The sequence below is a fragment of the Camelina sativa genome, chromosome 5, assembly GCF_000633955.1.
Source record: "Camelina sativa cultivar DH55 chromosome 5, Cs, whole genome shotgun sequence".
Taxonomy (NCBI): Eukaryota; Viridiplantae; Streptophyta; class Magnoliopsida; order Brassicales; family Brassicaceae; genus Camelina; species Camelina sativa.
The window spans coordinates 5654120-5668295 of NC_025689.1; the positions used below are offsets into that span (position 1 = coordinate 5654120).

A 14176-nucleotide genomic window follows, 5' to 3' on the forward strand; every position below is an offset into this window, starting at 1 on the left:
TTCGATTATAATATGTCTAATCCAATTACTTCCCGCTTAATTTTGTATATAATGATTATTTTTAGAACCAAATATAAATCAAATATGTATTTTTTTTGTTATTTAGATATTTAAATTAAAAGTTTATGATGTTTTACAATAACTAATGTATAAAATACATATATTAAATATTATATATTTTATTTATTTATTTATTTATTTAATAAAATTACCCTAAAACTAGTCCCCGATTAATCCCCGTTTAATCTCCGATTTTTTCGCTACGCGCTAGACCCACCCCGACCGTCCGACTAGTGCCTACCGATTTCTAAAACAGGTCACACATAATCGTGTGTTATTTAATAATTAACATTGTTATGTGTTACCGTAAAACTAACATAAATATTTTATCGTAGATTAGGAAATTTCAAAATTGTTACTAATTTTTACCCGGTCCGAAACTTTTGTTTGGTTTAATTCTCATCACCATGATAATGTTAATACCTTGTTAAGAATCCCACTTCGATTTAGGTTTTTCTTTCGTTTTAGCTTCATATACCATAGTGAATAAAGAATGATAGCCATGGACTAATGCTATAGTCATGAAAATCCAAAAAAAACTAACTTAACTGAGAACATAATGTAAAGATGTTCGAACATGGAACGACGGCCCAACAAAGTAAATTAAGGTTTGAGGTCGAGACCTAAGACTTTAGTCTTTTGAATAAAAGGTATTTGGTTCACTTGAAAATTTTGTAATTATGTCTTGTAAATAATGTTTATCCAAAAGATAGCTAAAAAAAGACAATAGAGTAGACAATCGTCTTGATCATGACTTAATCAAGGGGACCAACTTGTTAAGAAGGTAATGACTGAACCTATGGTTCGACTTCCACATATCAGTATATCACATATGTGTTTCTTATATATATGAAGATTTATTAGACTAAAGTCAGTATTTAATAATGAGAGAAAAAAAGAGTAAATAGTTGATACGAACATCTTTACATTATGCAAATCCAAAAAAAACTAACTTAACTGAGTTTTAACCAGAGGAAATAAAATAGTTGATACGAATTTTATTTGTATATTATAGCGAGTATAGTTGTTTCTTTCATATATTCCATTAATTTCCAACTACAATTAGAGATGATTTGATTCAACTTTTCAGAAGAACAGATGCATGTGAAAATTTAGCTTCTACGAAAATCTTGATTATATACAAGAACATGACCGAAGGTACAAAAGAAGTAAAGCAATGCTCCTATCCAGCTAATCACACCGAATTTTGCGTGCTTATGTCTTCGTTATGTTCTCTCTTCACCTGCAACGATCACTTCCCAAAATAAATCATTTCAATGCAGCATGAACATACATTTGAATTTTATGTTCATTTTAACAAAATTATTCTTGCTCTCTTCACTTCTTTCTTTGAAAGAAGAATGGTGCATATCATTATATACTCCAATAGTTTTTATATCATTATATACTCCAATAGTTCTTTCCTTTCTTCAAGAAAGAACTAACTAAATCACCAAACTAGTTTTTAAAAATACTTCTTAAGAAACAATTTAAAAAAAAAAACGCATACATCATCCACAAATAAGAGATTTCCATATAAAACCAAAATCTTCTAGTTGCATTTTAGCCTTAAGAAACACAATTCTACCGTTTCTATATGATTGGTTAATTCACAAACGAAATCTTGTTATAAAAGCAATTTTATCTTAACATAGGTCATCAAGTTCTAAAAGATAAACAAAACGTATATCATTGATCTACAATTAATATAGGAATAGGAAAAATGATTGACAGCTACGTCAAGTATATGCCAACACATTGCCACACATACAAACAATATAAATGTTTTATTAACTACACGAATTATTGTCATTACATACGGACATGCATAAACAAACATGAGTTATGTGTACAACACCATAACCATCTAATTCTAATACTTTCTTTGCCGGAATTTGGTGTTGACCGGTATTGACCGGTGTTGACCGATATTGACCGGCGTTGCCCAATTTTTTTTTTTCATAAACAACAAAAATCAACAAAATAATTACATAACTTTACTAAAAGATTATATAATAAAATTTTACTACAAAATAGTATAACATATATACATTTTCCTTTTGTAAATTCAAAAGTTAGTTTTAAAATTTATACCATATTATATTTATTATATACAAAAGGGAAATGTATATTTGTTATGTACCATATTATATTTGTTATATACAAAAGGAAAATGTATATTTGTTATAATACTTTGTAGTAAAATTTTGTTATATACAAAAATTTCCTTTTATATAACAAATATAATATGATATATAACAAATGATGAGACATATAATTTTTTCTTAAAATCTTTTGGCTTAAAAATGTTCATAGACTTTTTATAATTGAGTCTAATTTGTTTTTTTTTGTCAAAGTATATTGCACCTTGCTATATATTTAACTTTGATTTACCATTATTTTTATATACTTGTTATATAAAAATATTTAATAGCATGCTACATAATAAAATATAATAGGGTATACAAATGATATGGTATAAAATTAAAAACCAAATTTTGAATTTATAAAAGGAAAATGTATATTTGTTGTATTATTTTGTAGTAAAAATTTATTATATAATTTTTTAGTAAAGTTATGTAATTTTTTTAAACTTTTGTTTTTTGTAAAAAAAATAAATAAAATTTTTTGGTCAACACCGGTCAACATTGGTCAACGCCGGTCAATACCGGTCAACACCGGATTCCGGCAAACAAATCATCGGAATTAGATGGTTATGGTGTTGTATACATAACTCATGTTTGTTTATGCATGTCCTTATGTAATGACAATAGTTCATGTAGCTAACAAAACATTTATATTGTTTGTATGTGTGGCTATGTGTTGGCCAATACTTGGCGTAGCTGGCAAACATTTTTCCATTAATATACGTACATTCATTTACATCCAAAATCTGTTTACATACGACAATATTCATAGAATACAAGTATTGATTTTTAATTTTTCTAGCACAACACAATATATTTTGTATATACCTCGTCCCAAAGATATACAAAATGATTTTGGTATTTGACTTACGCAAATGACAAGTTCACATGTTTGGATCGAGAGAGATCGTGTATTGGCCGTCTGATTCGGATCGAACGGCCATCAAAGGCACGAAGAAGATGCAGAATGACGAATTTCACGCTGGTGCTTTTGCCGACCGGCTTGAGATCCGCAAAGTGTTTGGAATGTATACACGTGGTAGCAAGAGATAGGAGGCTGATGATGTACGTGTCCATTTATATTGGCTGCAAATCTAAGGTTTGCCCCACATGATAACATCTTAATCAAATGTTAATTGTACGTTTTTCATTTTCTTGTGTAAAAAAAATAGCTAAACCTGAAACATTTAAAGGAAAAGATAATGCTTTTTAAAACATGTAGTGATAGCAACTAAGTTGGATTGTTCATTTTTCCAAATTAAAAAATCATAATAATAATAATTAAGGGTAAACGAACGACATGTGTGGCGTGGCACATGTAGGGGTGTGGGGTGAGTTAGTGGATCGGGTATGAACCATTCTTGTTGTGGGATAGGTTATAACTATATACTTTTAATTAAGAGGGTATATTATAAAGTTTTGTTCATTCTTAAAATATTGATAAGTTTGCATGTAATTATAAAATAAAGGGTGATTGTATATGTATAGTGAAATTGTCCTCATGAGGTCTGCCAATATATAAGAGTTTACACTTTACAAACTCAAGAAAAGGAACAAATTTACGTCTAGTCTCTTGTTTCAAAACGTATTTTAAAATAAAAAAAAGCAAAACATATTTCTCTATGCGATCTTATGGACAATTTGTTTCATGCAAAGATCTTGAAGGAGATAGCACTCTCTTCCATCTCCGGCCAATAACCTTTTCTGCGTGGTCTCTTTACCCGAAAAAAGGTCCGATTGAACTATTGTTTATTATTGTCTATGGTGAATTAAGAAGAGACAAATATAAGATATCATTTGACCACTTCAACCCGATCGAGGTTTTTGTTATTACATCGTTCGTGACAATGGTGATCTATGATAATATATTCAGGGGTTCCTATCTCAAAACTCATCTGTCGCTGGCTTTATCTATATAAAATGTTGAAGAAACCATCACGGACGCTAAAATTAACATATGCGGATTTGGAGGCCAAACATAAAAGATTCATTTTTGGATTATGAAGGATTTGGAGCATCTAAATATAAAGAAACTCGAAAAAGTGGAAGATAAATCTAAGAGCAAGTTTATTGGGAGGTTCATATAAGGGGAGTTCTTAAATTTTTTTTTATTAATTAATTGTGTACTGTTTGGAATATAAGAACCTATGATCTTTTAGATAAAATTTTTNATCTCTTAGATAAAATTTTCTCTTTTATTGGTAGGTTCTTATTTTGGGTCTCTTATTTTTGAAAATATTGTTTCTTATTTTTGAAAATATTGTTTTTTAAAATTTTAAAATTTTAAATAGAATAGAAGTGGTATAAATGTGTAAATATTTAAGATTTTATAAAAATAAAAAAAAAATATTTCATTTTTATTAATTTTCAAACATACAAAACATAATAAAACATTAATACATATTACAACAAGAGTCACAAGAGTCAGATATATTATTATGCCACTGAAACATAATTCAAATCGCCTCTCTTGCATCCTCACGAATCCAGATTCAATCGCTACCGAGAGAGAGAGAGAGCGCAAGAGCGAGAGTGAAAGAGAGGAAAAAAGAAAAAAATCGAAGGGGAAATGTTTTTTTTTTTCCTTTTTGTATTATTCTTTCAACCAACTGAATGGTGACACGTACCGCCCCTTAAACCAAGATTCAGTCTCTTATATAAGGGGAGATCTTACCATTTTTCTTCATTTCTGATTAATTTTTTTTTAACAAAAGACTAAGAGCTCTTCCCTGAACCCCCGATAAATCTATATATACATTTTTGGAGACATTTAGCAAATAAATCCTAGAGTTGATACTTATTTACAAGGAATGCCATTATCATTAAACTTTAAATTAAAATTTAAAACCAATATTTTGGGCTAAACAAAATTTCCTAAAATATCTCAATAATCAATCAATGACTAATTACAATATCTAATTAAATTAATTACAATATCTTCAATTAATTCTTTACTATCCTTATAACCAAACACAATTAAAAGATTTTGTTTGAAATATAAAATATATTTTTTTAATTAAAATTATGATTTTCCTATCATCTTTGTTTGATTATTTAGTTTACTTGCTTTAAATCATCATAAAATACATAAAATTAATGTAACTATATTTTTTTGCATTTTTTCGTTATTTGGATTTTGAAAAACATGCATGTTTTATTTAAGCAAGGAAGAAAAATTGTGTTTGGGTATGTAGCGGGATGAGTTTGTGTATTAATAAAATTGAAAATTATATAATTAATTGTTAGTAAATCATCAGTTCATTGTTTTGTTTAAACCATCGACTTAGAATATTAGGCATATCTAATTGAGTTTATTAAATTACGGTTATGTAAAATAAACAAGCAGTACTATGTTGTATCACAGATTATATTCTGAATTTAACAATTTAAATTTGTAAACCTAAATTTTTAAACCGGTAAACCTAAATAATATATAGATATAAGGGATATACATTTAAAATTTACAAAACATTAGTCATATATATATATATATTTAGTTTACTAAACATTTATATTTATCCTTTATTTTTAAAAATATAGTCCCGCGGTGTACCGCGGATTAAAATCTAGTAAGGCCTAATCTTACAGCAAAAAATATATTAGCGTCCGACTTTTTCGTCGAGAAGCATTGTGTAATAGAATTTGTAAACAACTATTTCTGCAACATGTAGTTTATAGTGTTTTCTCTATACTTAGACTTCCATTAGTAAACATAACATAATCCCAAAATGACATTTTGGTAGTATTAAAAAATGCATAATAAAATATCACATGATAAAATTACTATTTTAAGTTGTGTGGTTGTATATATTTTGCAGAAATGTAATACTACTTTACCAATATACACTTATATTTTTAATGAATTTTAATATACCTTAAGTTGTATTTGATAAGAAACATAGAAATATTGATAGTATATTAAAAATATTGTTAGAGGGTGTATTCGATACTATAATATTTCGAGTGATTTGAGTTTTCATGAGATTTTAAATGATTTTGATGATTTTACGGAATTTGATATGATTTATTGTAAAAAAATTTAAAATCCCACCTAAAACATGAGATTTGGATTTATGTATTTTTAACTAAACAAATCTTCCAGAATCCCTATAAATCATTAAAATCCAAATCCAACTGTTTTGAATAACACTAGATTTTAAAGTAATTTTTTAAATCATCAGTTTAATAACAGTGGATTTTAGTAGACTTTTTAAATTTTACACAAATCACTTTAAATGTCAATTTGAATACACACCCCCCTAAATATTTTTTGAAAAGGCTTTAAATATTAGTAAACAATTCTTTTCTTACATTACATTTTTTTTATTTTTTACATAAAAATAAATTCTTAACCACTTGTCATAAATAAACAACTAAAAATACATATTATTTTCACAATAAATTTTTACTTACATTGTTTAGGTTTATGCCATAACTATGTTATTAAAGTTGATCTTATAAGACTAATCAAAATAAGAAGTTCGCATTTGGGAAATTACCCACAACATAACTAAAAAAGAATGTAAAATCAACCAAAAAAATAAATGATTAGCAAAAGGTCCACACACACACATACATACATAACATAAATCTAAACTATGTATATAAATACACAAACTCACCAAAACAGAGAGATTAGAAGAAAAAAAAAAAGTTTAGACACCTCTCACAGCTTATAGCCGAATCTCACGGTGGCTAATACAGAAACCCCAAAATAAAACCATAACATGCCCAACCACTACTAACACCCCTCCTAAAAATCAAAATAACACACCAACGAACTTATTAAACAAACAAACAAAAACAAAAAAAACCATCTTTTTTCTCTCTCTCTCTCTTCAAAAAAAAAAAAAAATCAATCCTTTTTTCAATTTGGCGCTTTCTCGGAGATTGATTTTGCTTTCTCAGGCGGCGATATGTCGGCGGCCGGTGCAAGCCCTTTGGCCGTTGCACCAATCATTGCCCCTACAACCACCACACGCCGCCGTGTCGGAGATTCCTTAGAAACCACCTCCGAACGACCCTCCATTTCCTCCGATTACTGCAACAACAACACTGTCAACATCTCCGTCTCCCCTGATTTAGACGACGGAGAATCCGGTTTACAAGGCGGCGCGTGTTCATCACCTTCCTCAATTGGTTCCTCCTCTAGCGGATCCCACTACCACCACGATTATCATCACTACCATCATCATCATCCGACGATTCGGTACCTTCTCCTACGTAAACTGCGGTTACCGTTTCTATGCGACGGTGGCGGATCAACGGCTGTGGTTGGTCAAGGTTGGTTCTTTTGTTCAGGGAGAAACATGGGTCGTCGGATCTTGGGTCTTCTCATGATCCTCGTCGTCGCTTCTCTCTTCCTTAGAGTTTCTCTCATGAGTGGGCGCGTCGTTGACCACGCGCACCGGAGAGATTTGAATGAGCTCGTCGTCGTACGTGCGTTACACGAAGATTGGTCAATGGCTCAACGTGCAATGACGGAGAACGTCGTCGTTGAAAAGCTTCCCGTAAGTTATATATTCCTTGCATTTTGCAAAATTCATTTCCCCGAGAAAAAAAAATCAAAACTTTAAGCTTTACGCATTTCAGATGCTCTGTTTTTGATTTTGATTTTCCCGAGAAAATTAGATGAGAAGAAAGTTTTGAGCTTTCTGATCAAAACCCAGAAAGCGTTTTGTTGCTAATTTTTTCCTCAGTTTTTCTAATTTCGTTGAAGAGTTTTTGTTTGGGGGTCAAAGATTGGATTTTTAACGGAAATTGGCGCTTTGTTTTTTTTTTGTTTTCTGTCTTTTTCTCGGGAAAATTTCTAATAAAAAGTGGGGTAGGATTACAACGTGGAATTCTCAGAAAATCTCTAATGATTGCGTCACTGATGATAGATTAAACTAAAACAAATCATAATCATATTAGCTTATACCAATCAAAATTCGTTTTTTTGCATAGAATCTGAGATTCGTTAATAATGAATTTGACGAGGAATTAGTCAAAATGAGCAGCCTTTTAGTTTGGTATGGTCGTATGGATTACCACTTTCTACAGTTTCCCATTGACCATCGACTATGTGTTGCTGGAATGCATTATTGAATATAATCTAAAAAAAAGGCCTGAGATTTTGTTCTTTGTGTCAAATCTGGTGGATGGTGAATACTAAAAAGGAAAGATCTTTAATGTTGTTGGGATGATTGAAATTTTATAACTTTGACTCTAGATTTATTACCTTTGGTTGTTTCTGCAACGTATGAAAGCCACACTCATATCTATGTTTTGACTTGATTGTCCGCTGATTTGGCAATTTTACAGATTCCGGAAATATGGCAGAAACCTGAAAGCGGAAACTTTCACCAGTGTGTGTCACGTCCAAAGAACCGTTCAAGTAAAGCCAGTTAACTTGCATTTCCTGATTTTTTAAACCAATAGCGTTCTAGTTTTCTGAAAATTTGTGTTTTGATTTCAGGGCTGCGTAGGAAAACCAACGGCTATCTTTTAGTACACTCGAATGGCGGATTGAATCAGATGAGAACTGGGGTGAGTGGAGAGTTCATGTGAAAAGTGTGTTTTACAGAGATTTGATCTCTGTTGTTTCTTATCTTGTTTTTTTTTTTCATATGAAATGCAGATATGTGACATGGTTGCTGTAGCAAAGATTATGAATGCGACTCTTGTTCTTCCTCTCCTTGACCATGAATCTTTCTGGACTGATCCAAGGTTTTATCTTATTTACTCCTACACAACAAATATATTCTCCAAGAAAAAGAAGTAGAATTTTGAAGAGTTAATTCTTTGTGATTTGCAGTACTTTCAAAGATATTTTTGATTGGAGACACTTCATGAACGTATTGAAAGATGATGTTGACATTGTCGAGTACTTACCTCCACGATATGCAGCCATGAGACCTCTCCTCAAGGCTCCTGTTTCTTGGTCCAAGGTCTCTGCTTTGCTTCTTCTACCATTTCCATAAACGGGGTTTTTAGCGGCTTTTTGTGTGGTTAAAAGTTTTGTGCATTACGCAGGCTAGTTACTACAGAAGCGAGATGTTACCGCTCTTGAAAAAACATAAGGTGATAAAGTTCACACACACTGATTCACGCTTGGCCAACAATGGCTTACCACCATCAATCCAACGGCTGAGATGCCTTGCCAATTACCAAGCATTAGGGTACTCCAGAGAGATTGAGGATTTAGGGAAAGTTTTGGTTAACCGGTTACGAAACAACAGTGAGCCTTTCATTGCTTTGCACTTAAGGTACTGTGATGTTTCTTTCTTTTTGCATCCCTCAGTTTCATTTTTTTTTGACACGGAGTGGTTAAAAAACGAGAACTTGAAATGCAGATACGAGAAAGATATGCTTGCCTTTACAGGCTGCAGCCACAACCTCACAGCTGGAGAAGCTGAAGAGCTGAGAATCATGAGGTACAATGTTAAACATTGGAAGGAGAAAGAGATTGACAGCAGAGAGAGACGGATCCAAGGCGGTTGCCCGATGTCTCCTAGAGAAGCAGCCATATTTCTGAAGGCAATGGGATATCCATCCTCAACGAATGTGTACATAGTTGCTGGTGAAATCTATGGAGGAAACAGTATGGATGCTTTCAGAGAAGAGTACCCAAACGTCTTTGCTCATTCAACTTTAGCAACTGAAGAAGAGTTAGAACCCTTTAAACCGTACCAGAATCGCCTGGCTGCGTTGGATTACATTGTGGCACTTGAAAGCGATGTTTTTGTATATACATATGATGGGAACATGGCTAAGGCTGTACAAGGGCACCGGAGATTTGAAGGGTTTAAGAAGACTATCAATCCAGACAGGTTTGAATCATAATCATTCCTTTTGCAATATTGCCTTTTTTTTGTAACGTTTTGACTGATATGAAGTCTAATGTGAATGGCAGGTTAAATTTTGTGAGACTGATAGATCATTTAGACGAAGGTATCATGTCTTGGGATGAGTTTTCTTCAGAGGTGAAGAGATTACATAATGGCAGGATAGGAGCTCCTTATGCAAGACTTCCAGGTGAATTCCCTAGGCTAGAAGAAAACTTCTATGCAAACCCACAACCAGATTGCATATGTGAAAAGTCTCAGCCTGAGCAAGTGTGGAAATCATCAGGAGAGTCAGATAGATGGAAGAAGAGTGCTTGAAGATAGAAGACACAGTGAAACACAATACAAACACATATTGATTCAAAACCTTTTTTTTGTAGCCTTCTTGTACAATATAGGAAAAAAGAAGAAGACAAAATTCTTGGAAGATACTTTACAAAATGTGTAGAATTTGATTACACCATACAGGGAACATCAAAGATATATAGCAATTTTTGGTTTCTTACTTTGTGTATCTCTTCAGAACAGCTGATTAGTCGAAAGAAAAGTAAAAAAAATCCCAATGGAGATTTTTGATTGTTCCTTTCAAAAAAGGAGCATGATTTGTGTAAATCAGTATTCTTTCATCTCATTGTTGTTATAAGAAGATTTTTCAGAGCTTTCTTGATCAATCATATGTAAAAGAGTCAATAGGACTATTTTAAAAACTTGGTTCTTTTTACTGAAGGCATGTGGTCGGGTTCTGACCCGAATAGAGTCGAACCGGGTAAACCCGGTTCTGTTTTTTTTTTCGTCGTTGAGAGTTGGTTCAAGTTAGAAGGATGTGAAAAACAAAATAGATCGCAAGCATCGTCGTCTCTTCATCAAGATATCTCCAATTCGATTCTCATCTCACCTGTAACTGTAAGTAATCTCTTTCCTCCTTCTTCCTCTACTTCTCTCTCTGTCTCTTCAACTGCTCATTTTATAGCGTTTGAGCCTTTCAACGGGTGATTTGGTGGAAAAAAACTCGATCTTTTTTTTTGGGTTTGAAATTTAAAGCTAATTGCTAGATTTGGGGTTTATATCTTTAGTGGTGATCGATCAATCGATCAGTTTGATTGAATTTATTAGAAATCTTGGATCTTTCGATGGAAAATTATACTTACGATTGTGTGTGAGCCTCTCTCTCTATCTAGAACAGGATTTGGATGACTCTGCATCTAATATCATTTGTCTTTAAATTAAGTGAATCCAGGACTTAGACTGATGTTTATTGGAATCTGTTTTTATCCGTTTCTGCAGATATTTTTAGGTTCAGGAGCTAAACATCTTGTTTCCTTAACTCGGGTATGCATTTGCTCTCACAAAGTATTATCTGTCTTAGCCTCTTGTTGCGTTGTTTTTACAATTCCCTTAGTCTAAGTATTAGATATGACGTCTCCAATCTCGCTTGATTCAGCTATTAAAAATGATGATCCAGTTTTTTTTAGTTATAGGTTTCACAATGTTTAACCTATTCCCATGAGAGAACCATGTCAAGTGTTCTTAGTTTTCTTGCTATTTTGTAGTTGCTTTATGTGATTCTACTTCCCTCTTGAGGATTGTGTTACTTGGTAGTTGGTATGATGGTAATGGGCGCAATCGTTAGACAACATTGGAACACTAGAAACACAGTTTTAGATTTCAAGATACCAAACAATGAAAACTAGGACCTGCCGAGATCACTGTTGAGCTTTATAGTAGTAGTAGTATTGCTATTGGTTCTTGTTCATTATTAATGTGGTAGATTCAAAGATTTTGCCTTTGCTACATTCGTGGCTTTCTTCTAAAATGGTTAAGATACAAAGGCTCTTAAGAGTTTTCTGTATCTTTCAGAACACCATATATTCAAAATCACTGCAGTTGCTCATTATGTATGCATAGTTTCTGATTGTTTTCAATCATTTCCACAGAATAATCATGGGCTTCTGGACACTGATGGAAGGATTGCTACTATTCGCAAACGCACTGGCTATCCTCAACGAAGACCGTTTTCTAGCTCCCAAAGGATGGACACTTGCAGAGCTCCACCAAACAGGCAAAAGAAACTCTCTCAAAGGCCAAATCATTGGTCTCATCCACGCCTGCCATTACATGAGGCTTCCTCTCATGCTCTTTAACTTAATTGTCATTGTCTTTAAGCTTTTCTCCGGTTAATATGATCAAAACCCCTTTTTTGAATAATTTTTTTCAATCCACAACATTTCTTGTTCTTGTCCCTTGCTAAAGATTAAGCAGTTTCTTGTTTGATTCACTCATTCTAAAGGAAAATTTAAAACCAAATGGTTACATTGTATACATTATTGGTATGCTTCTTTCAACTACAAACACACAAAGTGAAACAACAACTTCTTTGAGACTAAAAGCTCAACACTTTGGATCATTTCATTCAACAGGAATCATGACCTCATTGGTCCTGAACGGTGGTAACGTCCATGGAGGATTATACCTAGCAAGAATGAAATCTCCTGTGATCTTAAACCCATCTTTCTCAAGATCACTCGTAAGCTTCTTCACCTTCTCACTCACCACACTCTCCGACGTAGTACCACTGAACTTAACAACACCGTACTTCCTCCCACCTTCCTCCCTAATCACAACCCTCTCATCCGTCGGACGCGGCGCCTCCTCCGCCTTCGTGTACTTAGACGGCAACAAAAACTGCATCGTAACCATCTTCTTCTTCCCTCCTCCATGTCCATCACCTTCCTCCTTAGTCACAACCGGAGAAGTCATCTCAATCTTCTCACTCTCTTTCGTGATCACAGGAGCAGTCATAGCAATCTTCTCACCTTCTTTCGTGATCACCGGAGCAGTCATAGCAATCGTCTCCGGCTTCTCGTTCTCCGGTTTGCCAAACACGCCTATGTACTTGGCCAAAACCTGAAAGCCTCCGTCTTTATCACCTTTAAACTCCGACGCATCGTATGTAACCTCAGCCGCAACCGCCGGTGGATATTCACGGATCTCGTAACCGTCGCCGGATTTAGTAACCGTGTATTTTGGAGTCTCGACAACGATTTTACCAAAAACCATACCCATTATGTAAGTTTTACCAAAAACTATTCCCATAGGAGAAGAAGTATTTATCAGTTTTGTTCTTTCGGTTACTAAACGCAAACGTGTGGTTAGCATTTATCTGATAAGGTTTTGTGTATAGTATAAAATATTTCAGTTTAGTAGTTTACTTATAGAAGAAGATACAATTTTTTCTTTTGATATAACTCAAATCATATTTTTTTGGCATTTGGGTTGAATAATCAGAGACGCGTCATGATGGTTTTACTAACTTGCGTTATGACTACAAATTTACAGAAGTAGTTTGACACGTTTCTGTGTTGTGTGGTTCAGAGTTCAGAGCATTCATTCGTTACGTGGAGGTTGTGGTTCCACGACAAAGCTGAGAGACTATTATACTGTACTCGGTGGATTTTAAAAACGGCACGTATGTTTTTTGAGAACAGCACGTATGTTTAGCGTATCCTTTCCATATTTAAGGATTAATAATATATCTGTTACCAAACAGAAGGGTAGGGTTCCCTTTTTCTCGGCGTCTTATATATAAATATATTTCGCGACCTAATGGGTTGAATCTGAGAAAATTCGTACGGCGATTTTGACCGATTCTTTCGTTCGTCTCTGATTAAGCTAGTTGTGGTAGATTTTATCTAGTTCGATCTTAGTTTTATATTGTGAGATTTCTTGGGTTTTTGTTTGTTTTTAGTAGGGTGAGCATCGGTGATGAATTCACGAAAAAATTGTTATCCTTGCACTTTGATTGCTAGTGAAGAAACAAATGGGGTTTTCAACTTCTGAGATGCTCTTACTTTTTTCAATTCAATGTTCGGATTGTTTTTGGTTTGATTTGTGTTAGGATTGGATCGATGATTTGTTAGTTAAAAATACTGCGTTATCTTTCTGCAAGTCTCCTATTAAAGGATTTTGAAGAAAAAACAATAAAAAAGCTGAGATCCAATGTTTCTTATTAAATCCCTTGTTTGTTTTGGTTTTGGTTGGATGGTTGTAGAATCAGATCAATGATGTCAATTGAAAATACTGCGTTATCTATCTTAAAATCTCCGAAATAGTGGAGTTGCAGACAACTAAACAGAAAACACTGAG

The 14176-nt window shown here is 33.2% G+C and overlaps 3 protein-coding genes across 3 annotated transcripts; 2 read left to right on the top strand and 1 right to left on the bottom strand.

The window, feature by feature from the left end:
- Positions 6852–10538, top strand: LOC104785679 (uncharacterized protein At1g04910-like). The gene is made up of 8 exons (XM_010510939.2): positions 6852–7717; positions 8511–8583; positions 8665–8735; positions 8827–8915; positions 9004–9136; positions 9222–9454; positions 9542–10018; positions 10102–10538. The coding sequence occupies exons 1-8, from the start codon at positions 7124–7126 to the stop codon at positions 10349–10351; spliced, it is 1920 nt and encodes a 639-aa protein (XP_010509241.1). The 5' UTR covers positions 6852–7123; the 3' UTR covers positions 10352–10538.
- LOC104785680 (protein transport protein yos1) lies at positions 10833–12306 on the top strand. The gene is made up of 3 exons (XM_010510940.2): positions 10833–10936; positions 11318–11362; positions 11968–12306. The coding sequence occupies exon 3, from the start codon at positions 11975–11977 to the stop codon at positions 12209–12211; it is 237 nt and encodes a 78-aa protein (XP_010509242.2). The 5' UTR covers positions 10833–10936; positions 11318–11362; positions 11968–11974; the 3' UTR covers positions 12212–12306.
- On the bottom strand, positions 12319–13240 carry LOC104785681 (heme-binding-like protein At3g10130, chloroplastic). The gene has a single exon (XM_010510941.2). It carries the CDS (start codon positions 13187–13189, stop codon positions 12440–12442), a length of 750 nt encoding a protein of 249 aa, XP_010509243.1. The 5' UTR covers positions 13190–13240; the 3' UTR covers positions 12319–12439.